Below are 26,360 nucleotides of genomic sequence, written 5' to 3'. Positions count from 1 at the left end.
CGATATTGACTTCAGAAGAAATCCGGCAACTAACAGATCTTAATGAATAAAACGGGAGACGTTCACTTTATAGTCCACGCAACTCAAACGGGTCATTTCGTATTTCATTGGCAGAGATCCGTCCCAATACACCGGTGGAATAACCTGTAGCGAATTGCTTTAAACCACCCTTTTAGAAAGGGGGGCCGCGGTGGCTCAGTGTGTAAGACACTGGTCCGGTAACCAGAGGGACTAGGGTTAGCTCCCTGTGTTGGTTGAGAAAGTTCATGATTTTCCGAAGCGATTGCGCGTTGTCAGTGGTGCAGGACGGAGGAACAGAGATCCCGTGTACGACATTGCCGTGCACATAACATAACATTCGCCTGTTGGAATTCGAAATAATTCATTTCGGTAACTGTTGAGATCGGCCCAGCACCTCGGTGGGCTACCCTGTAGTGAGCTCCTCCAAACCCTCTTTTCGGAAAAGATATTGTATTGCTGGACATATGGAAATATTACATCGTATCTTTGTAGAAATTTACTTATTGTTCAAATGTTTCTTAAAGTAGCAATTGGTCGATGTTCGAATTGACATCTCACTAATCTTTCATTGATACGGAATGTAAGTATAGTATAGTTACCACGAGTCTGTGTCTCTTTCATCTTCTGCAGCTAAGCATTTTGTAAATCCTTAGCTGTCATTATTTTGACATTTAATTATATAAACAGCTTTAGACACTCGTTTATTAAAAGTTTCATTTTTAATAATTCATCCGAGTTATCTTCGTTTTTGTTGGCAAACACACTACGACAGAAAGATCAGATAAGATTGCCGCTTCGAAACTCATTGTTAATTTATTATTAGTCGTAATTAGAGAGAAACCAGATATTCAGACAATGCGGGGCATTAGAGGTATTATATTAAATAAATACTGTTAGTAATTACCAAACCACCCCAACCAGCAAAAAGTTTCATAAAAGCAGAATAAGAAATAGATTTTTATAATGTAATTATGGGCACCCGGGACCGCCATCTACAACCACTACTAGTCACCTGGCCTTTATATAATAATACACAACTGAAATGTGATAAGGCGTTATTTATAATATCCTGTCGATCTATTTTATTTCTAATTAGACTCATAAAAATGCATGAATTAATAACGAGCTTTGACGCGACTCCCTTCCATCAATATCCAGTAACACATTATGCCGTCGCGCGGTCTAATTACTGAGAAATTACGTGAGAAATAACAATCTTTTCCCCAGTTCGAATGCACATTTACTCATATGCCTTTTTGCGCATGTATGTAATGTAATAATTAATGTACAGTGATTTCGCGCGAATTTTAAGTGATGTGTTTATGTATCAAAGGGTACATTATTCTTTTTGGACAGAGCAGGACAAAATTAAGTGCAGGCGCCTTTCCTCGTGTAAGACATACAAAAAGCTCCTTGGCCACCACCGCTGTAATAATATTGCTAGAATTTTTGCTCTTGAAATTAATGATGGCAGTATATTTCATTAATTAATATCTTTGGCAAGTTGGTAGATTCCCACATAGTGGAATTGTACTAAATCAATTTAGTCTGTAATTGACATATTGTTACATAAAAAGAGCTATTTAACCAAAACAGGTGTCTATAAAATACATAAGATTACACGTGAGTGGAATTATTCTAATTGCATCATTTAGCTTAAAGTAACCAATCATATCGTTAATTGCACAGGTTCAGGGCCATGAACACGCTTATTTATGCGTGATAAACGTGGGTGCTATATAAGATATCTATTTGAACCTTTCAAGTCAGACTTCCATTAGATTCCAGTGAGGGTCCATCTGAGTTCTTAGACAGTCGCGATCCTGGATAGGGTTGAAAAATGGTTTTAGCTGGTATTGTTATCTATTATGCTTGTATCCATATGTATTCGGCGATGCTATATAAAATGTAGAAGCCAACTGTTGCATTGTTATTCCTGGTAAGACAAACGTCTTAAGAAAACCATTAAGAAGTAAAATACACAACGTGAAGCAGAAGTAAAAACAGCTATAGAGACAAATTCTAGACGATCACAAGGCTACAGAAATATGTAGTAAGAAAATATGCGGTTTCCTCGCCCGCTCTCCACGTCAGACAAAAGACCCATGGTGCTACACCGCCAAGTTACTTAAACTTAAACATACATTATGCAAGAGCTAAATCTGCCTATTGTAGTTCTTTCTTTAGGCCGGAAATGTTATAAATACTATTAATTAGACATTAATTAACGTATCCATACCATAATCAACTCTCGATGTCAACGCTAGCCTGCGATAATTGTTGGATTATGATCCGATTTGCTGCATAACTTTCCTTCTCGATTTAACGATTAACTGGATAATCGAGACTATGATTTTTGTCGTACCGACTTAAGTAATGATGACCGAGGCTATGCGGAACTTTCGATCACTTATTTTCGGTTCATAGTGGATCAATTTGACTGAAATTTTCAGCATATTGCCTTTACATTATCTAGTTTTTAACTATTATAGGGAGAACTGCCAACTCGTTATTAGATAAAGAGCTGGCAGTTATAACTATAATAGTTAAAAACTAGATAATGTATAGGAGATTTGCTGAAAATTTAAGTCAAACTGATCCACTCTAATCCGAGAATTTAGCGATTGAATTTTGGGCCTAGCCTCAATCATCATTACTAAAGTGGGTACGATAAAAAGCATAGTCTCGATTATCTATTTTATGATTTAATCATCAATGAGCGTTGAACATCAGATCGGATTCTAATCCAGTAAATATCGCAGGCTAGCGATGACATCGAGAGTTGATTATGGTCTGGATAAGTTAATTAATGTCTAATTAATAATTTAGATAACATTTCAGGCTTAAAGAAAGACCTGCAGTTGGCAGATTTAGCTCTTGCATAATTATGTTTAATAATAAATGCTCTACATTGATTCCAGTTGCAGCTGTGTTACACTTAAAACGTGGTGAATGAATATATTTTTAGAGTTCAGTAATTAAGCAGGTATTAAAAGCTGTTCAAATAACGGATCACATTACTTTAATCAGAATATAATAGGGCTTGTTTTTTACTGTTATTATATGTTATTTATTGTTATACGGATCTTTATAACCAGTGTTTAATCATCATTAAAACGTTATTATAATACCAGCAGCAAATGATGAGCGATCTCGATAACCATGAACTGAAAGCTTTTAATGGCGTATTGGGAAAGTGTGTATGATGTACTACTCTTCTGTTTGCTCTGTCCGTATTTTAAAGCGTAGCATTCCTTCATTTGTCTATGTCCCTTATTTCGATTTAAGCATGTGCAGGCTTTTGTATTACTCCGGAAATGTTCATAGTTGATTGTGACAAAACCCATCCATAATGTTTTAAAATGAGTTCAACATTGGCGAAAGGCATAATCATACGCGACTGTCCAGCGTAGTTTAACCATCTCATTGATGCGGGATGGAGGTTCTGGCAATGCAAAGACTCTAGTCGTTCGGATGGGACAATAACTTCGTACACGTAAAAGAACCCTGACAGTCAAGATAAGTTAAAAACACACGACATGGCGTGTGCCCGTCTTCATTAGCCCATTTGTTGCAGAAACATAGGACCCTATGGTGTGATATTATATAATATAAAATGAAATGACACATTTTTAATAAGATGTAATCTGAATTCTTAGATATTTTGAGCATAATGTTCAACATAAAATATGTAATCTGGGATAGTCGAAGTCATGTAACTTAACTTTTATGATAAAATGCAATGTAGATTCTTGAATATTTTGAGTATATTTGAAAAATAATTTGATTTGCGATATTGTGACAACGAAATCAGGGCGACGTCGCCATTTTATAACAAGAGTTCAATTAATGTAACCTTGCGCATTTCCACGTTTTAATGCAGATTGCTTATTAACCAATTTCATTTAAGATAATTCTTTAATATACATTAAAACCATATGTTAGTCCGGAAATGACCTAGTTTGTGCCGAGTGGACGTTACCCCACCCCCTCTTTCCCCTCTCTCTTTCTGTCTGTCTGTCTGTCTCTCTCTCTCTCTCTCTCTCTCTTTAATAGACATTGAACAGACTCGAGTTGTAAACAGGTACTAGACCGTTATACGCCTACATTTTCATGTGACGTATTATGTCGTGTTCGTACGACCATGGATCTGATTAAAATTTAGATCTATATTTCATTTCGTTTTTGTATACTTTCGATGACCTACACTACATGAAGATCTGACTGGTTGTAGTAATAGGTCGCGTCAGATGTCATACCAGTGGCATTTGACCCTATGACGTCAGACATTTGATTAACCAATCAGCATTGATGTTGCTAATGGATTGCCCACAGTTCCGTGCACCACACGCCAAAAGCTCTGTAACAGACCATTTCATTGCCTTAACCCTCACATCATTCAGAACACGTCAATTATAACAACTCTTCCAGATGCTAGTGTAGTCAAGACAAGTAAAACGAAATTTTGAACTAAAAAATTGTTTGTTAGCTCTCTACACGTAACAAGTTTTATCTGATTTTGATCGCACTTACAAGTGTTATCAATCACGTTTTTAGCTTGTGGACACCTAGAGGTAACGATTTTTATCCTATTTTAATGAAACTGGCATGTTTATATCCTATAAAGTTCTCGGATGACTTCGATTTTGGCAAATATTGAACGGTAATGTCCTGCGTTAGTAGGATTGGTTTGGTGTTAGGAGTATTTTGGGTTTTCTCGTGATTTTTGCGTTTTTGAAAACGTATAAATGGGACGATATTACAAACTGCTGACGTACCTTTAAAGCAAAAAAGGAAATGAAATGGGGTTTAACGTCCTATTTTATTTTTGCACCAACTGAAGCTTATGGTAAGGGCGACATTTTGCCCATAGCAGCGATGGTGCATAATCTAATTTCCAACTGTTAATGGTAGCCAACGGTATACACGGGACCTCTTTTCTGTCCCACCTGAAAAACGCCGTTCCTTGCTAAGTCCTCCATAAAAGGAAAAATCGGACTTAAATATCACTAGGAAATTTGTCTATAAAGAAAGCGCAATCCAGTGGTTGATTTAGACTCTTAGGGGGTGAATTAGTGGGCTACATTTGTTTCAACTATATCCCTATTATATTATTAGACTGCGCGAATTAACAAGGCATTCGTTGTCCTATACACGTCTTCACACTGATTACAAAATTTAATTATTTTGTAGACGTATTTTTGTGTCAAGTCAGCTTGAACGAAATGTAATTTGTTAACTAATAGTTTGTACACATTCATGCGGAAAATCGAGCGAAATGGGAAAAGGTTGGCAGTTATGGTTTCATGTCAATAAACCAGTGTAGCGTGTTCTGTTTAAAAGTATATCGGATCGGGGGCTTTAACATTAAATTATAAATAGGGTTTGTCATATTTTATTACTTTCAAACAATTGGTAAACATAATATGGTTTATGGTGGAAAGCAGAGCTCTGCTTGTACACGATCCATGTTGTTTCTTTATATACGCATTTCGTCGTCGGTATATCCTCGCTCTACCATCGCCTCATTTCAACAGGTACCGCGACTCGTCGCTGAACTGTTCTCCAGCGTTACTGTAGCCATACCCCGAGGTTCTGAACCCATTGAAGGCGGATTTGACGGTGTCGGCGTATTTCAAAACGGCAGCTCTAACGTCTGGGCTCTGTTTCTCGAAATCATAACTAAAGATAAAATCCAAATTTTAGTAGATACTTCAATTTTGATTGGCTAAGCACTAAAATCAATCTAATATTATCCAATCAAATTACTAAAATTTGGATTTTATCTTAGTTAAAATTTTGTGAAACAGGCCCCTGGCTGGTAATCCCGTTTCACTTAGACGTTTACGGACTGTCTGGTCTGAGATCCTACGTCGTCCAGGAAACCAATCATGAATTTCTTTTATCCTTACATAATGAAATTAAAAACAAATAAGATTTATGGAAACAACGGTCACGTTTAAATAAAAAAAATATATGTAAAATGGGCTATCCATTTCTTTTTTTTTGAAGAGTATAAGGATGAAGACTAGATAATAACTTATTTTAGTGATAAATGGAATGTCGTTAAGACATGCGACGAGTATTGTGATATATCCGCCAACCAAGGGTCCCAATTCAATTAACTACATAAAGATACGATCCCTCAATATTATAGCCTCGATGCGTCATTTCAAGCAATGGGAATTCCTTGCAAACTACAATATTGTGAAAAATAAATGTCTTATAGGAATCCCGGTTCACGAATGGTTCAGTTCCGTTCAGTAATTATTCAGTTGTGTTGGATTGAAATTTCATCGATCTATGCTGTTCGAATGGACGGGAGATTATCTAGTATTATCTGGTATTTTGCTTTTGTTTTCTTAATTAAATTTTAAAAATGAATCAGGGTACATATAAGCGTGGCTTAAGCCGTGAACATTTTGATATTTTTGCGAAAACTGCAATTGACGCATCGTTACTTTAATGTGACCTTAAAATTTATCCTAAACTGGTCATTTTATCTTACAATGTGATACGTCTTATCAATATACGAGTATTTGTTTTATTAGGTAATTCTTGCTATAAGATCAGTGTTTGAATTTAATTGTTCAAGGCATGACCGTAAGGTATAAAATAAATAGTGCCATCCACATAAAGATGTATTCCATTGAAGGCACTATTTATTTTTTACCTTTCGGTCATGTCTTGATCACTTAAATTCAAACACTGATCTTATGAAAAAGAGCCATCTTTATTATATCAATACTCGTATATTGATAGTGTCATACTGATGAATAGATTTGTAGATGAATTAAAGAGTTCTGGACACAATGGGATACGCACAGAGATATATTGGTAATTAATATGGATGGCAGTTTTCGGTGTTTTCTTGCCTTCTGATAAAATAGGGAAGGAACTCAGTTGTGTTATTGTCAATAACTGACTTATTTGTCGCCTTAAAAGCAATTCTTTAAACCATTCTGTGTCTGGTTATAGCACCAATTTGTTGTAAATGTAATTTAAGGCAATTTCAACGGTGGAAAAGTATTGATTCTGTTAAGATCATCAGTCAAGTCAAGAAACCCGTCAATAACCAAAGCGCCCCGAGTTCATATAACATCAACAATTTCTTTTTTCCAGTACAAAACAATGACGAAAATGGAAATAAATACGTTTTATTTTTCAGTTAGAAACGTAATTAAGTTCATTGCTATTTTGAAGACTCATTCAGTTGGCTTCCTTAAAAACACAACATTCAATTTGTACGCTGTACTTTAATAACTGACGTTTTGGTTTAAATTGATTACTACATCATTATACCCTTTGGTATACAAATTTGTTCTACAAATAATAAGTCTGTAAAATATGAGGTGTTTATTGGGTGCCCGAATGGTAGAACGCGTGCGCTTGGGCTTACACGGTCTGTCATTTAGTCAGTTGACATGGTTTCGATTCTGCGCTTGTCAGTGACAAAGAGTAGGATCCCCTATCTAACCTCGTGAGTTTTCTCCGGGTCCTCCAGTTTCCTCCCGTGAACCACGGTGACTTGGTGAGTAAGACGTTGGCTCGCTAACCTGAAGGTCCTGTGTTCGATCCCAATATTGGCCGAGAAAGTCCATTTGGATTTTTTCTGACATGGTTCCCCCTTGTCAGTGGTGTAGGACGGAGGGCCTGGCAAGGAAAACGTATAGTCGTTCTGATGGGGCGAAAAACCGAGGTCCCATATACAAATTGGCGTGCACGTAAAATAACCCTTGACAGCTGGAATTTGATATAAGAGTAGGCCATAGCGACGCTGTCTGGGCAAATTTCCCTCCCTTATAGTACATTGCATGACGTATACCCGTTAAGCCCCATTTCATTTCATTTCCAGTTACCCCTCACTGTCAAAGAGCCACACCCGGAAAACAATTATGTTAGTCCCGAACTCTCTTTCTCTCTATCTGGAAGTCCCGGGATCGCTCGTTGTGTGGACTGAGAAAGTTCCTCGCGATTTTCTAGTGTGATATCCCTGTACCAGTGGTGCAGGACGGAGGATGGGCCTGATCATGATAAGGACAGTGTCTATTCAATCGGATGGGACGGAAAAACAATGTCCCGTGTACACATTGGCGTGCACGTAAAAGAAGCAAGGCCCGTTTGAATTCGAAATAAGAGTAGGCCATATTGTCGCTGTCCGGACGAAATTTGCCTCGGAGCCCATTGTATTGCATATGTCCGTCTTCATTAGCCCAGTCGGTGCAGAAACGTAGGACGTTAAATCCCATTCATTTCTTATGGTGTATTGGAGCTGCGAAACTAAAGCATAGCTGTTTTTCTAAAACTCATAGAATATTTTTGGTATATTTTTAGAAACAAAGCTCATAAAAAAAACAACATTTTTTGCTTTTTTCAGATTATAAAGAAGCATTTTCGTTATTTGATAAAGATGGCGATGGAACAATAACAACGGACGAATTGGGTACAGTGATGCGATCATTAGGCCAAGAGCCAACAGATCAAGAATTGCAGGATATGATCAACGAAGTCGATGCCGATGGTACGTTTGTTGTTTTTTGCATTACAAGGAAACACAATTGAACTTGTCTTCGGTTTTTCGATCCGTAAATTCACAAATTCAAGGATAATTACATTATAATTTAACCCCCCGAAAAAGTTGTTTGTATTAATCAGCCGTTAATCACGCTAAATGTTAAATAGACATATTAATTAATCTACGGTACTAGCCGCATTCTTGAATAATATTCCATTGCTTATCTCTCCATAAAATAACATACTGTACATAAAAGTTATTGTGATGGCCAACATCTTTAATAGTAACTGCATATATCAGTAGATTCTTTGAGAAATGTTGAAATTTATAAGATTCACTAAGTTTGTAGACTGTTTTAGCTCCAACCCATCCCAACCCAACCGTGATTGGCGATACGTAGTAGCTCAGTGAGAACGGCGCTGTCTCGGTAACCTGGGGGTTCCGCCCTCGATCAAGGTGTTGGCCGCAAAAGTTCCTCGGGATTTTTCGACGTTGATCCTCCTTGTCAAGGGGTCTGACAAGAACAGCGTCTAGGTGTTCAGGTGGGCCGAAAAGCCCAGGTCCCGTGTACAGTTTAACGTGCACGTAAAATAACAAAATTTCGTTAACAGCACACTGTATGGCGTATGAATTCATTCATGCATGCATTCTACTGTGGCCACTTTAACTGTTTACCTAGTTTATCCTAGTTTATCTATTTTTTCTTGTGTTGGTGTTTAAGAATTGTCTCTGTTGGTATTTATAGGTAATGGTACCATTGATTTCGAGGAGTTTCTCCAAATGATGAACCGAAAATTAAAAGAGACAGACAGTGACGAAGAATTACGAGAAGCGTTCCGTGTATTTGATAAAGATGGCAATGGATATATAAGTGCGCATGAATTACGTCACGTGATGACGAATCTCGGTGAGATATTAACAGATCACGAGGTTAACGAGATGATAAAAGAGGCTGATTTAGATGGGGATGGTTTGGTGAACTATGAAGGTAAAATCTGAACACACAGACATCATGTACTCCAGGGGAGGACTGGGTAGCTCTGGGCCCTCGGACCCACTGGTTTCCTTGGGTCCGCATCGCGTAGAAGAATACGTGAAATAACGAGAAAACCAAAACTAGATTATTTTTATCCCCGATTTAAGCTTTTATATTTTTCAGTGGATGAGAAGATGAATCTTATTTATTTTTTTCCCAATCTAGGCCAATGGATCCCTGGTCCCTCCGGGCCATCGGACCACGTCCAATGGCGCTAGGCCCAGTCCGATCTGATGTACATAAATCCATAGGCAAATGCTCGCATCTGGCACACCATATATTCAGTAACGCAACCCTTTAGCTGTTCGAGGCAATGTATATTGGTCGACTGTAATAAATAATATGCGCAATTAGCCGAGCTGCTCACCGAGTTAATATAAAAAGGCCCACATCTAAAACCTCTATTCACTTAAATCGTGCGTTGTCATTTTATAATCCACTTGTACAATTTGACCGAGTGAATAGCGAAAATATACACCTGAACACCAGTCAATTAGTTTTGAAGTTATGCTTTATGTGTGTACTGCACTACAAAATATGCCAGCAGCCGGAAAGGTGGTGAAAAGAATTGGAATTTTGCCTGGACATCGGCGCTACGGCCTATCTATAGTCTTAATTCGAATTTTAACGGTCAAGCCTTATTTATGTGCACACCCTGACGTGTACAGGGGACCTAAATTTTAACGGTCAAGCCTTATTTATGTGCACACCCTGACGTGTACAGGGGACCTGAATTTTAACGGTCTAGCCTTATTTATGTGCACACCCTGACGTGTACAGGGGACCTGGATTTTTTCGTCCCATCCGAACAACTAGACACTAATCCTTTTCAGGCCAAACCTTCTGCCCCGCTGACACTACTGTTTCCATTTTGATGTTCTGAATACATTAACTATTGTAAATGTTTTTGTTTCAGATTTTATGACATTCGCATCAGAACTTTTAACCAAACACACAAAATGCTGACAACAGCAACAACAACAAAAACAAAGAACGTTCTCGAAAATAACACAGGGAAGTGGTTTAAAAAATATTTCAATGATCAAGTTTAACACTATGTTTGTGTTTTAATATATTTTATTTTGAGCTTAAGTTTAATATTTAAATGAAACCAGTAATGGGGTTGTGAAAACTGCCTGACAGAAACAATGGTGATTAAAATATCAACGGATTGTGAATACTTCTGTTTACTTTAGCGTGTGAATATGTTCCTGTTATTTGTGTTTATTTTTATAATTTGGTTTACCAAAATCTTACAAGTGTACTTTTAACAACAGCATTCACTTTTAAGCATTTATCGTCAAAAGTCATCTTTGTGCATGAGTAATTTGTTATGTGTTACATACGCACACGGCAGACGTGTACCATCGTCACATGTGGATAATATTAACGGGGGGTTTTGCCGGTTTCCGTTTTGTCAGTGCATGCAAAGTGGGCTTAAAATGGAATTGCCATATATGTGTGGGTGGTCTACAGAGAATGGACGAAATTGATACGCCGTGACACAATGAACGAGGATTCCCGACTGTGCTGACAACAGGTTTACGTTTGTGAAGGGAGATAACTCAGCTTTGAATCTGGACTAGTAATCATCTCATTAATGAGTTCACTATTATAACAATCCATGTCTATATCATTTATTTAAATAGTCCGATGATCTTCATCGTTATAACGAAAAATAGCCCAAAATGTCGCAATTATCTGGGAGAAAGTTAGAATTGCTAAAAGTAAAAAAAAAAATAAACATATTACCAGTCTCAATCCACATGTGTAAGACTCCATACATGAAATAAGTGTTATCAATTAAACCTTTTCCCGAAAACTCAGCACTGAACATTATTATTTTAAAGGGTATCTTTCATTAGTTCGACTTCTTAATGTCATTCATTTTTAAGTTTGATACACATATGCATGCCGTGACTGGTGGAATTGTCATTTAAGTTCTATTGGTTATTATTCCTTGTTTTGAGAATACCCGCCGGCCAGTTCGTAGGAATATATCCATAGGCCAAACACACTGTAACATATATCGTTCACATAAAAAGGTCTGTGCTATAGATATAAAACGTTTATTCGTTTTGAGAGATCTGCTACCACGTCTTAGTTATTTGTGGTATTTACATAGAGGGGCATTTACAGGGTGGGACTACTACCTAAACTGTATTCTAGATACCTCAATGTACTTCGTTTTATTAACGTCAAATCGTTTTATTGTTTTGTATAAAACGTCACATCGTGTTATCGTTTTCTATAGAACGTCACATCGTTTTATCGTTTTCTATAAAATGTCACATCGTTTTGTATAATATTCACGTTCCGAAATTACAAAAAAGAGAAATTAAAACTCATTTTAATTAATCTTGACAAAACCACGAATCTCAAACCTTTTTTACTGATAATACTGTGTACTGCATTTTCATCTATGCAGTCATTAGCAGTCTACCAATAATCGGTGTTTTACGGGACCCAAGCATAAACTATAGTAATTAGTTATATTAATCTGGTTTAACACGGAGCCACGGTGGCTGGGAGGTTAAGACGCTGGCCCGCTAGCCTGGAGGTCGGGTGTTCGATCCCTGCATTTGCCGAGAAAGTCCATCTGGATTTTCCGACGCGGTTTCCCTTGTCAGTGGTGCAGAACGGAGGGCCTGACAAGGACAGCTGTCTAATCTTTCGGATGATACGAAAAACCGAGGTCCCGTGTATACATTAGAATGCACGTAAAAGATCCCTTGGCAGTTGGAATTCGATATAAGAGTAGGCGATAGTGCATCTGCCCGGGCAAAATTTCCCTCATAGCACACTGTATGGTGTATGCCCGTCTTCATTAGCCCAATATAGGAGCAGAACAGTAGGACGTTAAACCCCATTTCATTTCATTTCTAAAATCTAAAATGTTTGCGTTATTAATCTGGCGGAAGTATGTGTATATATATATGCATGTGGATGTCCCATAATTCCAGTATTTATCAAAATGGCGTGTGGAATGCAAATTAGTGTTTTTAAAAATACGCATTATAGATAGATATTTTATCGGTTTGTTAGCTATATATTTTTTGTCGGATAATACAGTTAGTACATTTAGCTTTTTTTAAATATAACTTTCATGTGACTGGGCAGCACGCACCAAAGATTCGTTTTTATCGGCGTGCTATTCTCCGGTGAATAAGCAAAGCTCATTACCAAAGTATATACAACCCGACAGACGTCTTCATTAGCCCGGATGGAGCAGAAAAGTAGGACGTTAAACCTCATTCAATCACAACCCGACAGATTTGTTCATTGGTCAAATTGGCCGACAAGCCACAAGGGCTTAACATCTACATTAACTTAATCTCCACAAACAAAGGCAACATTATCTGAATCTTAGTAATTTTATAGGGTATTTTATTAAGATGTACACGAATCTCGATGCCTTATTTCGTCGTACAGATAAGTCATATTTTAATCTAGTGACAAGTCAATTATTAAATTTCAAATTGTCAAGACATATTCTAAAGTGAAGATACCTACTGCGCTCATCATAACTAGATACGCTGGAATCAGACATGCCTCATGTTAATTTTACTTTTAGTATCGTATCACCTGTCAAAGTTTTATAATACTCCATCAGCCCACATTGATATCATTTTGTCATTTGAAAACCGTGTTATTATCAGAAATTGTACCGAGTGACACAACCAAACGGTTGATTTTCTCGTCAAACTTACAGTTTATAGATCGTTTGTGTACATGCGAGTGTGATGTAATAGACTCGTATATTGGGGTTCCCATACGGCCCACTAGTTGGTTAGTATGTTTGTGTCCTTCGTAGACCAAGCGCATTTTAGAAGAAGTAAATATACTTGTACATATACTTGAAAACGTATCACAAAGAGGAATTCAATTAGCATAATTCAATGTAGAAAATCGATAATTAGAAATACAGAACAGGTTGTCTAGATTTAGTTCTTTATTCAATAAATTGAGAAAGGAAGTACCAATATTGGTTTTAGAGGGCGGGCAATCTGGTTCTTTTGTGGCGTATATATCTAATTACACCTCGTAACACACGAGTGCGCCACGGCCCACACTTTGGTAAGCACTGGATTAATCTGTTCTCGTTTTCAGAAAAGTTTTTAATACACCGAAATGTCATTATTAAGATCGTTAAAGCAACAAAGTTATATCTGGGAGTACATGAAATTGGGTGACAAATTAGATTTGCTGTTTCTAGAAACATATTGATGCTTTAACACTTGTATTGTCTTGTTAGTAGTGATTTGATCAGAATATAATATCACTCTTTATTGCAATATAAACTAAATTAAACCGAATGTTAAGTATTATTTAAAGATACATCGTGTAAGATTTAGCTAAAGAACGGGTCGTTCTTGCTATACTAGTTTAAAAATAGATAGTGCAAAATGAATATATTGAAAATTTCATTCAAATTACTTTATTCTGAGCTAAGTTATCAATGTTTGTAGTTTTGACAAGATGTGGGCATTGATTGTTTATTATTGTAACCACGGTGATGGTTATTCGATGTTTAGCCTCGCTTCTCCATTTTTAAATTAAATGGTCTAAAGGAAGACCTGCAATAGGCAGATTTAGCTCTTGAATAATGTCTCTTTAAAGAGTGTAAGGCTCTATCTCAATAATATCCAGAGTATTACACGAATTATTCGTGTATTTCAATCAATACTGTAAATATATGGGAACCTGATTTCAAATATTTAAGACACGGTGAACAATTTTAAAAGTAGTAGACGCCGGCGTGTACTTTGAAATGAGGCGACTGAAAATGAGACAAGACTATTCAAATATTAGTCCCGATGTATTAGGCTTTATCACCCAATAATACATTCTACAGTAGATATCGCTTGTGTGATATATTTCATAATCTACTGCGATATCTCCTTACATGAATTTGATTTGAACTATTGTTATTCAATTGACCTTGATGGAAACACTGGGTCAATATAAAGGAATTTGCAATGGTTGAATTGCTGTCAAAAAATGATGTATCACTACGCCGCTATGTTCAGTAAAAGTGAAATCTACAGCAAAGAATTATATTTATCTATTTGTGCATGTAAGAAGGGATTGGGTGATAGTATATAGTATTTGCACATTTAGTGGCATTTAATAATGTTTAAATAACTGCAACGATATGTAGAGTATAATAGACGATTTGTCAGCATGGAAAATTGTGCTTATGTTTCTGTTTATTGTTTCCTGTGGCATATGGCCAACTTCACGAGATTGTAGTTTAGATTTATTAAACGTATAATAATAGTAGGAGAAAAACGTGAGCACTTGACTATTAAATATATTTTATTGTTGTATTTTCTGTGAGTAAAAGTTGTACATTTTGTGCGAATATTTATGTGTACAAATTGTACATTTGTTAGGTATATTTATATGTACAAATTGTATATTTTGTGAGTAAAAGTTGTACATTTTGTGAGTAAAAGTTGTACATTTTGTTTGTAAAAGTATAAAATTATTGGATTGAACGACTTTAGATATATTTAATGCGTGTGCCGGGAAGGTAGGAAGTATAAAGATGTTAAGCAAGGACGAAATGAATGATTTATATGTGAATTTAGCTTCGTGTTAATGTAACTATTTTGTTTTAGACAGGAGTAGGCCGAATTATTCCCTGTTACGGCCAAAATTCCGCGTACTCGCATTGCGCTCGGAATCACATACATAATAAATAAAACAGTCCCAATGTAATATTGTAAAAGACTCGTAGAGACTCTTAACACAAACCCATTCTTTAATTTGATAACGTGTTTAGCCTCCAACAATTGACTGATTTGTAAGTCAAAGGCTAACGGTAAGCCTATTAACTGGCCATAAATTATATTAACATTTGCGATATTTCGTAAACGCATCGATGACTACAGAACTTATGTCTAATCATTCATATAATATAATATAAGCCGAATAACTGCCAAAAGGGTAAGTCTGACTTTCTATTAGCTCGTGGTAGATATTTGCATTCCAGAAATTAATACTCTAAACGTTACCTGACCCGGGTCACAAACGATGAGTTAGTATGCTTTAAGTGACTAACCCGCTTTGATTCAGGACAAAATAAAGTAGAATATTCTGATGTGTTATTTCTATTATGATAAAAGTTTTGTTTTGATTTCATTTTTCTCTTACTGTTTCGAGAGTGGAATACACAATCGGTTGTATCTCAAAAGTGGCTTATCTATAGACATAAAATTCTCAACGAAGACATATTGTCATCCAACCCTATAGAACAAAGCAACATATAAAAATTAATGAAATCTACAATTTGTTTTATCCAAAAAGGTTGGATATGCCCAATAAAAGATATTCATTATATTTTAAATCACAAATTGCACCACTAAAGACATTAAGTCTCAAGAAAAACAGGAATATTGATCTCATTAAAATTTGATTACAGTTTTGTTTCGTTTATTATATCCTACATTCACACTACTCTATAGTAGTAGCAGTAGTAATAGAAGTAGTAGAATTGAACGTAAGGCTACGCCAATTTGATTTTCTGTTCTTTGGAACACCTTTCTTATTTCTTCGTGAAAAATACTTGGTTGTGCTGTTCAAAAGCTTTTAGTTCAAAATTTTCACACGATTTAAGTGGATATTTTTTTATCAAGTCCCTAAGGAATAGAAAATCAAATTGGTGTGGTCTAAATGACATCTGTGTCAATCAGATTCAGGTCTGCAACGTTAACTAAACTAACCCGTATTAGAGTAAATATATACGAGAGCCTTCAATGTTGAAATTAATCAATGTTAATATAAATATATGATTATACATGTTATTGTTACTGTTTGTTATTGATGTTACACTGTTATGGTTGTTCTGATTACTCACGTGGTTAATGTGAACCCGATGAAATAAACATGGCTTTGTACTTTCAGGTAAACGTTGTTGCCTTTTACTCAATAAATGGAAAACTTTGCTTGGAAAAACTGTCACCCACAAATAAACCTCCCCTTTTGCACCATTTAACTGCTGTTCTTCGACATTATCCCAGTTGATACGCAGAAAAGAAAAGTAGGACCTTCTTGGGTGTGGTAGTTCCAATACACTAAATGAAATGGGGTTTAACGTCATACTTTTCTGCACCAATCGAGCTAATGAAGGCAGGTATACACCATGCAGTGTGTATATAAAGGACATTGTGTCTGGACGGCAGTGTTTCCTCCATCTCTTCATGTGTCAAGGGTTCTTTTGTGCACGCCAACGTGTACCCCTTTTTTTTTACCCCACCTGAACAACTATACGCTATTCACTGCCAGACCCTCTGCCCTACACCTCTGACGAAAGGGTCCTCATTACATCGTTATGGTCGGGAAATCAAGCCATGGTTTCTGACAAATAAATATCAAATGAATTGAAATAAGGTTAACGTCCCACGTGTCTGCACCGACTGGGATAATGATGACTGTAACGAAGGAGAATTGACAAAACAAGAGGGGAGCCCGAAAACCCATCGCAGTTTTGTAGTGTGCGTCTACTGTACCATAGAGTTACTCAATCTGAGGTCCACGGGGGTGTAAATGGGACATCAAATGAAATGAAATGGTTGTTAACGTCCTACTTTTCTGCACCGACTGGGCCACTGAAGACTAGAATTCGCAATATAGTGCGCTATGGGGGAAATTATGCTCGAACAGAGGTGATACGACCTACTCTCATTTCGAATGCCAACTGTCAAGTTTACATTTGAAAACGACATAATTTTGTCCTTGTCGGGCTCTCCTGTGCTGCACCATTGACAAAGGGAAACCAAGCTAGAAAATCCCGGGTACCTTTCTCGGCCAACACCGGGATCAACCCGGGACCTCCTGGTTAGTGAGCCAGCTTCCTTCTCACCGAGCCACTGCCGCTCCCTGGGTAAATAGGGGCAGGGAGGTAAGATAACTAAGTAAATTCCGCATTAAATTGTTGGTATTCGGACAATGGATTTCAGCAGCTGATATCAGGGCCACATTTTAAAAATAGTTTTCGCTGAGTTTAGGACTATCAGTGATTATCCCTATTGGTACATTCATGTTTATATCTTAATTTAAGTGTTCAGATTAAGATGTGACATGTTAGGTTTTATCACATATTTTATGTGAAAAATGGTGGCAACCGTGATAATAAGGCAATTCTTACTGGATAGAGTAAATGCAGGTTTAGTCGGTACTTGGAGATCTGTAATGTGGCCCAAGGGGTCCGCGAGGGGAACAAACATGTGAACCAATGCTTTCCCGAGTGTTGTTTGGTTAGATCTCCAGTCTCTCCCCTACCCCTAAAGAAAGAAAATAATTCCATCAACCATCTCAAACGCTTGCAGTATTGTAAACAAAATAAAATAATTTATTAGACACATTAAATATAAATACAACAATGATAACTTTCTATAAAGTCATTCTAATACAATCTAATATCCTCGGTCAATCTTTGTCAGCAGTATTCACCGGTGTATTCAAAATTTGAGCGGTTATATTCCGACAACAAAAATATTGTTTTCTCCAATGTTTGTATACAAAAGAAACATCCCCCGGTCATGGGAAAGATAACTCGTCCCAGGCAGTTATGGCACAGTCACTGACTGAACAGCAGTCTATCACGGATGTCTTATTCTTCTGATTATCCTTTCTTCTTCTGCAACATGAATCACACACTAGAATGCTAACTATTTATTCACGAGAATTTCCCGGTCCTATTGACGGGTTACTCACGGACGGGTCACTCTTCGCTGATAGTATAATCTGTTTTAACTCGTTTTACAACCCTGACATTTACCGGATCTTTAGGAACGATTGCACCGCGAGCTTCAACGTCTAAAACTTCCTTCATATTATCTCCCTTTAATATTTCGAACTTTTGTAGCACTCTTGCGATGGCGATTTTAGTTTCCAGTATGGCAAATCTCATTCCTATGCACGCTCTAGGACCTGCGCCAAACGGTAAATATGTGTAGCCTTGGATCTCACTTCTTCTTCTTTGTGAAAATCTGAAAAGAAAATATACAGAACGGCTTAAACTAAAGAAAAATGATGTTTAAATTGCTTTGAGAGGTTTTTGAGCTTTACATGTAAACAAACAACACACCTGCAATGGTCTAAGAAACACGATACGCTAGTACACGTTTGTACAGATTACGAAAAGCATCGTCACATAGATGTTTTATTTCCTAGTCATTTTGTCCCCAATATAAGACAAATTGGAACAGTCGGATGGAACCGTCTTCATTGGATGGAATTAATTGATAGTATATTGCGTGCTTGTAATTTATTAACAAAGATATCAAAATATGACAGTATTTACGTACAATAGCTGCTATTTTAAACCTTACAGATTCCTTGGCATATAGTACAGGTTAACTAAAAAGGGGGGGGGGGGGTGGCATGCAAAAAGATTCAGCACTGTCGTCGAAGGTTTAAATGTTGGTACATATAATGAAATACGCGTGTCCATCAGTGTCCCCGATGCATGGCCCAATTGCATCCCATCAAAATACGCAACTGTCGGGTTGCTTAGATTATTTTGGATTCGGGTTATTGGGTTTGTTTGTAACGTTCTTTTTGCAACCTAGTAATTATCTTTGACAGTTTGTCACTTGAAAGGCAATGACCGAACTTAATACAAGGTATTATTGCCAAACAGAAGTGTAGTACTTTAAGGAACACATAAAACGCCGCATTATCAGATATGTGTTAAACCATTTTAGCCACCAGGAGTGTGATCCGAAGCGTTGAGCGCTCAATATTCAGTTACAGTGAGTTTGACAGTGATTGGCAAGGTCTTGGCGTGTCTGACCCCGTGTGTTTTCCCTGGGTTCTTGTGTTTCTGCCGAACGCTAAATAATCAAATAAAGGAATGACTAATTTTAGTCTCTCATTTTGCTTAGTTATGTTGAATGTCGAATGGTGGTTCAGTGAGTACTGTACGGGAACATTAACCAGGAGTCCGTCAAATGTTCATTCCTCAAGATATCTCCGCGTGGCGTCCCCGCCCGTGTCAGTGGTGCTGGAATGACAGGGCCTGGTAAATCAAATAACAGCGTAATAGAGTAGGTGGAATCACAGCTGCCAGGGAAAACTCCCAGTTATAGCACGCTGTATCGCATATTATGTGTCTTCATCAGCCAAGTTAATATAGAAAAAGGTATAACGTTTAAACCTCATTTGATTAATTTTCTAGTTTTGTTGTTTGATGTGATACTATCAAGGAATTTTATGTTTTGTATCCAAACGTTGTAAAGCTGTTTACAATTATCAACGAATCGAAAAGAAATCGAAACGACCCCCCCCTCCCCTTCCCATCCTTAATATTGATAGTGTTAATCTTACAAACGACTAAAGAAAACTCACCTTTCGGGATCAAATGTTTCAGGCTCTTGCCAGTAGGTGGCGTCGCGATGTAAAGCCCATATATTAGCCTGTATATTTATTCCTTCTGGTATTGTTATTCCGTGGTATTCTTTAGTCTCAGATGCCCGTCTTGTTACAATCAAAGATGCAGTTGGATACATTCGACAAACTTCATCAAAAACTTGATCAAAATACGATAATTTCTGAACTGATTCGTAATCGACTTCTTTCTGAAATAATAAGTTTACAAATTGATTTATGCATATTAATTTACTGCTCGAATATACTAAGGGTTGACACATAAAAGATTACTGCCAGTCACATGATTTGCCAGAAATTGCCCTTTTTTATTGATTGGTTCTTTTTCTCATTGCAAAATATGAGCGATACATTTTGTGAAGAAATGGGGATATAAAATGTGTATGTTTCATAGTTTAATGTAAATAGCATGATACCAACCTCGCCAATTTTTTCATCTATTTCTGTCAGTAATTTATTCTGTATATCAGGATTCATTGCCAGCATGTGACTCATAAAAGCCAGCCCAGTGCTTGTGGTTTCGTATCCAGCCAACAAGAACGTTATGCTCTGGGCTACAACTTCTCTATTTGTCATTGGCTCTTTCATCATGGCTGAGTCCAGATGTTTATGCCGGGCCTTTAGTTCCGGATAGAGCATAAGCTGCACCAGATCAACAATCTTTGTCCCCGTTCCCATCTCTCTCCTCATCTTGATAACATCCGTCATCTGTTGACGTAACCAAACAATAGGATTCATTCCAAATATAACCACAATATTCTTCACAGCGAAGATAAAATATCGTAAAAATGGCATAAACACTGAAAAAGAAAGTAGAGTACAGAAATAAGACACCGTTCAAATTCATTCGGATTATTGAAATGAAGGGAATTTGGAAAGAGTATTTTAGAAAGACTACAGAAAAGTTACCTCAATCTTAAAGACAGGTGCTTTTTGTAAGAATTTTCTGGCGTTTGTGAAGTTTTCTATAGTATGAATCGTGTGCAGGTCTTGTTTTTGGTGCTATGGAGACGAAATGGTTTTGAGTTTTTGCGCCCCCTTGAGATTTTATGCACCTTCTCAAACAGACAAAACCACGCGGTTTCAATGTGGTTTTAAATGCTATAATCATAACCATAATGCGCAACCAGTGTCACACATATACCGTCGTTTAGATGCGCTACAAATCGACTTTCTAAGCATGCTCTCTGCACAGCCCCCATCCCCTCCGCTAAACAAAGCTTGTTCCTCATGCAAAATCATGAGTCAGCACACCCCTACATGTAATTAGATATACTTACTAACTAATGGAAGTATGATAGATTTTGTCATTCCATCAAACAATGTCCGGATCTGTGTAAGGAATGGATCATTAGCATCTGTTTGAGCATCCGTTCTTAAACCAAAAGCACACCGTCCTATGACATCTAAGGTTAAACACTGGAACATGCTGTAAATATCAAACGACTCGCTCCGATCCGCCTTTTCGTCCAAGTTTGTGATCATCAAATCGGTACAATCGTTCATTATTGAGAACATTTGCTTCATTTTTCCAGAACTAAAAGCTGGGGTTAGTAAAGATCGACTCTTCCGCCATTGATCACCTTCCTCTAAAAATAGCCCTAGACTTTTCTTGGGTGCCAAGGGAAACGACTTTCGTCTTTTAAAGTTAGGGTAGTCTTTCACCAGGATATCTTTCAGCAAATCAGGTTCCCCAACAGTGATAACCGGTGTGTATCCCTCAAAATATCTGTAAAACAAGAACATCTATGGTTTAATTCATTACACACAAAACATTATTTCTCCTCAGAAATCACATTAAACCTTTTTCATCCTTTGTATGAATATAAAGTATGGACAACTTAGTAGCCAGATTTTTAAAATTTGTTTTTGAATGTTGAAAAAACTCACCCAAATATTCGTCCATACTCGCTTGTCCAGTCCTGTATAGCCTGATGCTGCCCCTTCTGCAATAACTCAGCCAGGTTGCCACAAACCAGGGATGGTCTGGGTCCTCGAATACCAAGGCGATGGAACTGGTTAAAATGTCTATGTAGATGCCTGTTAAAACAGAGATCTACTATTAAATACAATGGGTGTATACATATTTAAGTAGTATACACATGAATAAAAGACTTCGAACAAACTAAAATATAATTGAATAACAACAAAATGTCATGTATTGTTAAAACTGCCTGAAATAAGACAGTATCAAAATTTTCAGAAAAAAGGGGATTTACGTACCAGGAAATACCAATGATGAAGCAGACTATCAAGACCGTTATGAAAATGATTATTTCAAAGAAATACCCTTCTAAGTAATACATTGCTTGATCTAACAGGTTCGCAAAATTCAGTTCCTCCAAATGTTCCAAAAAGAATTATGATAAAATGGTAAACAGGAGACTTTTACTCAGTGGTCCAATAACAATCCACCTTTAGCTGTATCTTGTTCGCGATTTTCTTGTTATATGAACAATTCAATTGAACACTCGTCTTTAGTGAATTAACTCTGAGCACCTTAATTTTATAGTGATATTCTTTTTTCTAACGATCTGCATACAGGTGTAAAATAAACGAATCAAATTGATGCAAATAATGAACTGTTACATCCCACTTTTGATAACCTGAAATACACCAGTAAAATCACAAATCGGTCCAGCAGTTCGCACAGTTATTTAGTTTCCTAACCCAGTCTCAAACAATAAAACTTATATTTATACAGATTCCGTAACATTTCCATTCACGACCATACATTAACTGGAAAGCGCAAGTTTGACAACAATATCTGCCCCCATCCCTTAAATACTATCGAATATAGATCCTTGCTGATAACGACAAGTAGGGGTCTGTATAACTATTGGTTCATAGACCCTTGCGAGACCCAAAATGGAATCTTATCGGCGGATGTGCCCCTTCATCAACAGCTTATCAAAAATCTGTATCACTTGTGTTATATTTATAGGTAAATTAACATATTTTTAGATTCTTATCATATTTAGATACCTACTTCAAATAAATAGAACATAGAACCAAATAAAGAAATGTACTGTAATGACAATTTTTACACATAAAAAGGTTTATTCAACAAAAATAATGACAAATCTAATTGCATTCTTCGTATGGGAGATCAGTTTGATCTTAAAAAGAGGTGCCGTATCCGCCACATGAACTACAAAACGGAGCACTGCTCATGTTTTTAAGATACAAATGCTAAATTTTCATAAATTCCATGTATATTCACTTCCTAATCGCCATATTGAGCGCGTTCAATATTCTCAATGCTCTGGTACCATAATGATTAACTTCTGTAAATGTGGGAATAGTTTGTAAATATATTTTCCAGGGCAATATTTCCCTCTTCCCTTTCAACTGAGGATGTCAGATTTGAATGCATTATAAATATGCAACCTTTCCAATTTTCCTTTTACCCCCGTTCCTAGTATATTTGTGTAATGTGTGTATTAGCTGTAAGTCACGAGACGGGTAGATAAGTACTTGTTCTATTTCTATAACACATTGGGGGTTGGATGGCCGAATGGTTAGCACGTGCTAAATATCCTGTGAAATTATTCTTGTAGAATGAAATTAGAATTATGTATCTTAATTGTATTGTGTGAATAAAAATATCTACAAGAAGAACAAAAAAGCACGTGCGCGCTGTATCATAAATTCTGTCATTGAGACGAGTGGCGTGGTTTCGATTACCCGGTTGTACGTGACAAGGAGTAGGGTCGCCTGCCACCCCCCCCCCCTCTCTCTCTCTCCCTGTGGAAAGGAATATTATAGATTTAAATACACCCATAAACGTAATAGAAAGGATAGATCGAGAATATGAATTGACCAGTACTTCATTGGACAGATACGATAAGCGCAGTAAAGCAATAATATGTATAGGTATTCCGACTACGTACAGACATCTACAACAATTTATAAGAGTGCGTTTACATTAATTAATAGTTCCTATTTTTTTAGGTGACAGTATTCTTTAATATAACGAGACAAGAACAAAGAACTAAAACAGTGCTTTATTATTATAATGTTCCTTCGTCACCACAAGTTGTGCTATCCTGAAAAAAAAACCCTAATTTCTTCGAACTGTGTGATATTAAATCTCTGGAAATTGATTTGTTTTTTTTTTAAATATTCAGGAGTCATTATCATCATCATCATCATCATAATCATCAAAGCCTTGTAAACATTTTTTATTTTACATGCATTTCGTTGCCTTGCGTTAAATGGATGTACCGATGGTGACGATGAGAATAATGCAGATCCGTTAAAGGATTTATAGTGCAGTTATTTCTAATAAAAGTAGGCTGTAGCAAAGTTGGTATATATAATGGAAAGTAGAGACGCTCCATCTTACTAGAAATATAATGCATTGCCTTTACAAAATACCCATTGGACGAGCATAGTTATCACTAACTAGCAAGCTGTCGACTTGTTGTCTGCTCGGATGATGCAGGGGGTGATTGGTATATATGTTGATCGAATGGCTAGCGATTGTGAAAAATAATCGAAGAAATTATGGCAAATGGACAGCGAGTAACGACAAATACAAGCCAGTATGATCCCTCCCTCAAACAAGAAAGTAGTTTGATTATGTATTTAGAATCAATATATCATCAAATCAGAGGCATCTTTGAAAATAGTGTATGCGATTGAAGGTAATGGTTATGAAGCTTTGGTGATATTTATTCATTCTCAAAATCATGGTTTATCTTGGCACAAAAACCAAGTAGATTTGTATAGAATAAAAGTTATCCGAAACGTGTACGTTCAAGGCTGACATTACTCTGTAACAATCACTGTTACCAAAACTTAATCGACGCGGTGTGGAATTGTGGATGTTCATTTTAATGTCTTACAAAAATTAGCGACGAAGTATGATATTGTGGATGTTCATGATAATGTTTTACAAAACTAAGCAACTATAGGTATGGCATTGCGGATGTTCATTATAAAGTTTTACAAAATTTAAACATACATTATGCAAGAGCTAAATCTGTCTATTGCAGGTCTTTCTTTAGGCCTGAAATGTTTTCTAAATAATTAAAATACACATTAATTAGCTTATCCAAGCCAAAATCAACACTCGATGGCATCGGATTTCTCCGATATTAAATAGATTAGAACAGTTCAGCCATATTTCGATTTAAGCTAAAAATGGAGGAGCGAGACGTAGCTTCGAACAACCAGTACGATGGTTGAAATTATTGCACACTAATAAGTTGTTATATGAGACTGTGGGAGGATATCTGACAATTAAAAAAAACCCTGACTGCTACTAGATAAGAGAAAACGAGAACAAATAGAAAAGGTCCGTACATCACCATTAAGTATGGACTGAATAAAAACAAGGGAATGTACGGACTATTTCTATTTTTTCGTTTTCCCTTATCTTGTGACATTAGTGATAGGCTGCTAATAATGGTAGACATGTGTTGGGATCACGGTGGCTAAGTGGGTAAGACGCTGGCTCGCTAGTCTGGAGGTCGTATATGTTCGATCCCTGCATTGGCCGAGAAAGTTCATTCAGATTTTCCGGCGTGCTCCCCCCTTGTCAGTGATGCAGGAGGGACGGCCTGACAAGGACAGCTGTCTGGATGTGACGAAAAACCGAGGTCCCGTGTACACATTGGCATGCACGTAAAAGATCCCCTGACAGTTGGAATTCGATATAAGAGTAGGCCGTAGTGCCGCTGTCCGGGCAAAATTTCCCTCATAGCACAGTGTATGGCGTATGCTCTTCTTCATTAGCCCAGTTCGGAGCAGAGCAGTAGGACGTTAAACCACATTTCATTTTATTTCATTTCGTTAGACATGTGCACAACCGAGATTGACTGGGCACGACTTCGAGTGCGTTTATAACTGAAGGGAGGCAACTACATATACGCTTAAGACTTTGCGATGACACAAATACTACTACTACATGTACGTATGTGAATAATGAATAGTCGTAATATGACAATGCTCCTTATCTAGTGAGAGCCAATATTGCCCTTTAAGTTGTAAAGCTGGTGCTATATAATAGCGGTTAGGGGTCAATTCACTTTTTAAAATCAAAATAGAGAATACTAAACTTCAATGATAAAGGTGAAAGTCAATGCGATAGCAACGAATGTTGTAGACCACGTCGAGACAACTATCCAGCTGATATTACAGTCTTGTACATGAATGTTAGTTGGGGAGGGGCAGAATCTGAAATGCCCGGGTTACAGACGACGGTGTCGGTCGTCTGTGAGAGGCGAAGGCGCGGAGCTTGTCATATAATACATTCGACTGACTCAACATCAATATAATTTTCAACCATCAATTATAATTAAAATACAATAATGCGGAAAATGAAAGCAAAACTGATACTTAATTAATACATCCTTCAGATGATGCAACCATATATATAGACATTGA

At 37.0% G+C, this 26,360-nt stretch overlaps 2 protein-coding genes across 2 annotated transcripts in view; one reads left to right on the top strand and one right to left on the bottom strand.

Moving 5' to 3' along the window:
- LOC126809796 (neo-calmodulin) overlaps positions 1 to 16,480 on the top strand; it is a 52,038-nt gene extending 35,558 nt beyond the window's left edge. The window contains exons 4-6 of the mRNA XM_050534574.2: positions 8,399 to 8,542; positions 9,282 to 9,524; positions 10,489 to 16,480. Coding sequence (XP_050390531.1) covers positions 8,399 to 8,542; positions 9,282 to 9,524; positions 10,489 to 10,538 — 437 coding nt within the window. The 3' untranslated portion in view covers positions 10,539 to 16,480. The remainder of the gene's footprint in view (positions 1 to 8,398; positions 8,543 to 9,281; positions 9,525 to 10,488) is intronic.
- Positions 16,481 to 18,012: 1,532 nt separating this feature from the next.
- LOC126809619 (cytochrome P450 3A24) lies at positions 18,013 to 26,345 on the bottom strand. Its single transcript, XM_050534285.2, has 6 exons — positions 26,324 to 26,345; positions 21,858 to 22,026; positions 21,248 to 21,696; positions 20,388 to 20,767; positions 19,929 to 20,158; positions 18,013 to 18,568 (listed from the first exon to the last, which is right to left on the bottom strand). The coding sequence occupies exons 1-6, from the start codon at positions 26,343 to 26,345 to the stop codon at positions 18,301 to 18,303; spliced, it is 1,518 nt and encodes a 505-aa protein (XP_050390242.2). The 3' UTR covers positions 18,013 to 18,300.
- Positions 26,346 to 26,360: the final 15 nt, after the last annotated feature.

Source organism: Patella vulgata, chromosome 2 (genome assembly GCF_932274485.2).
Source record: "Patella vulgata chromosome 2, xgPatVulg1.2, whole genome shotgun sequence".
Lineage (NCBI taxonomy): Eukaryota > Metazoa > Mollusca > Gastropoda > Patellidae > Patella > Patella vulgata.
Note: the sequence above shows the minus strand (reverse complement) of the source record. Positions and strands in the feature narration are given on the sequence as shown.

Bases quoted from the DNA above. Each gene is read 5' to 3' on its own strand.
- LOC126809619 (XM_050534285.2), bottom strand. From the start codon at position 26,345: ATGGTTGCATCATCTGAAGGAT. The intron at 21,697-21,857 runs GTGAGTTTTTTC...CTTGTTTTACAG, and splicing joins GAGTATGGACGAATATTTGG to ATATTTTGAGGGATACACAC. The intron at 18,569-19,928 runs GTGAGTTTTCTT...TTTTCTTTTCAG, and splicing joins GAAACATTTGATCCCGAAAG to ATTTTCACAAAGAAGAAGAA.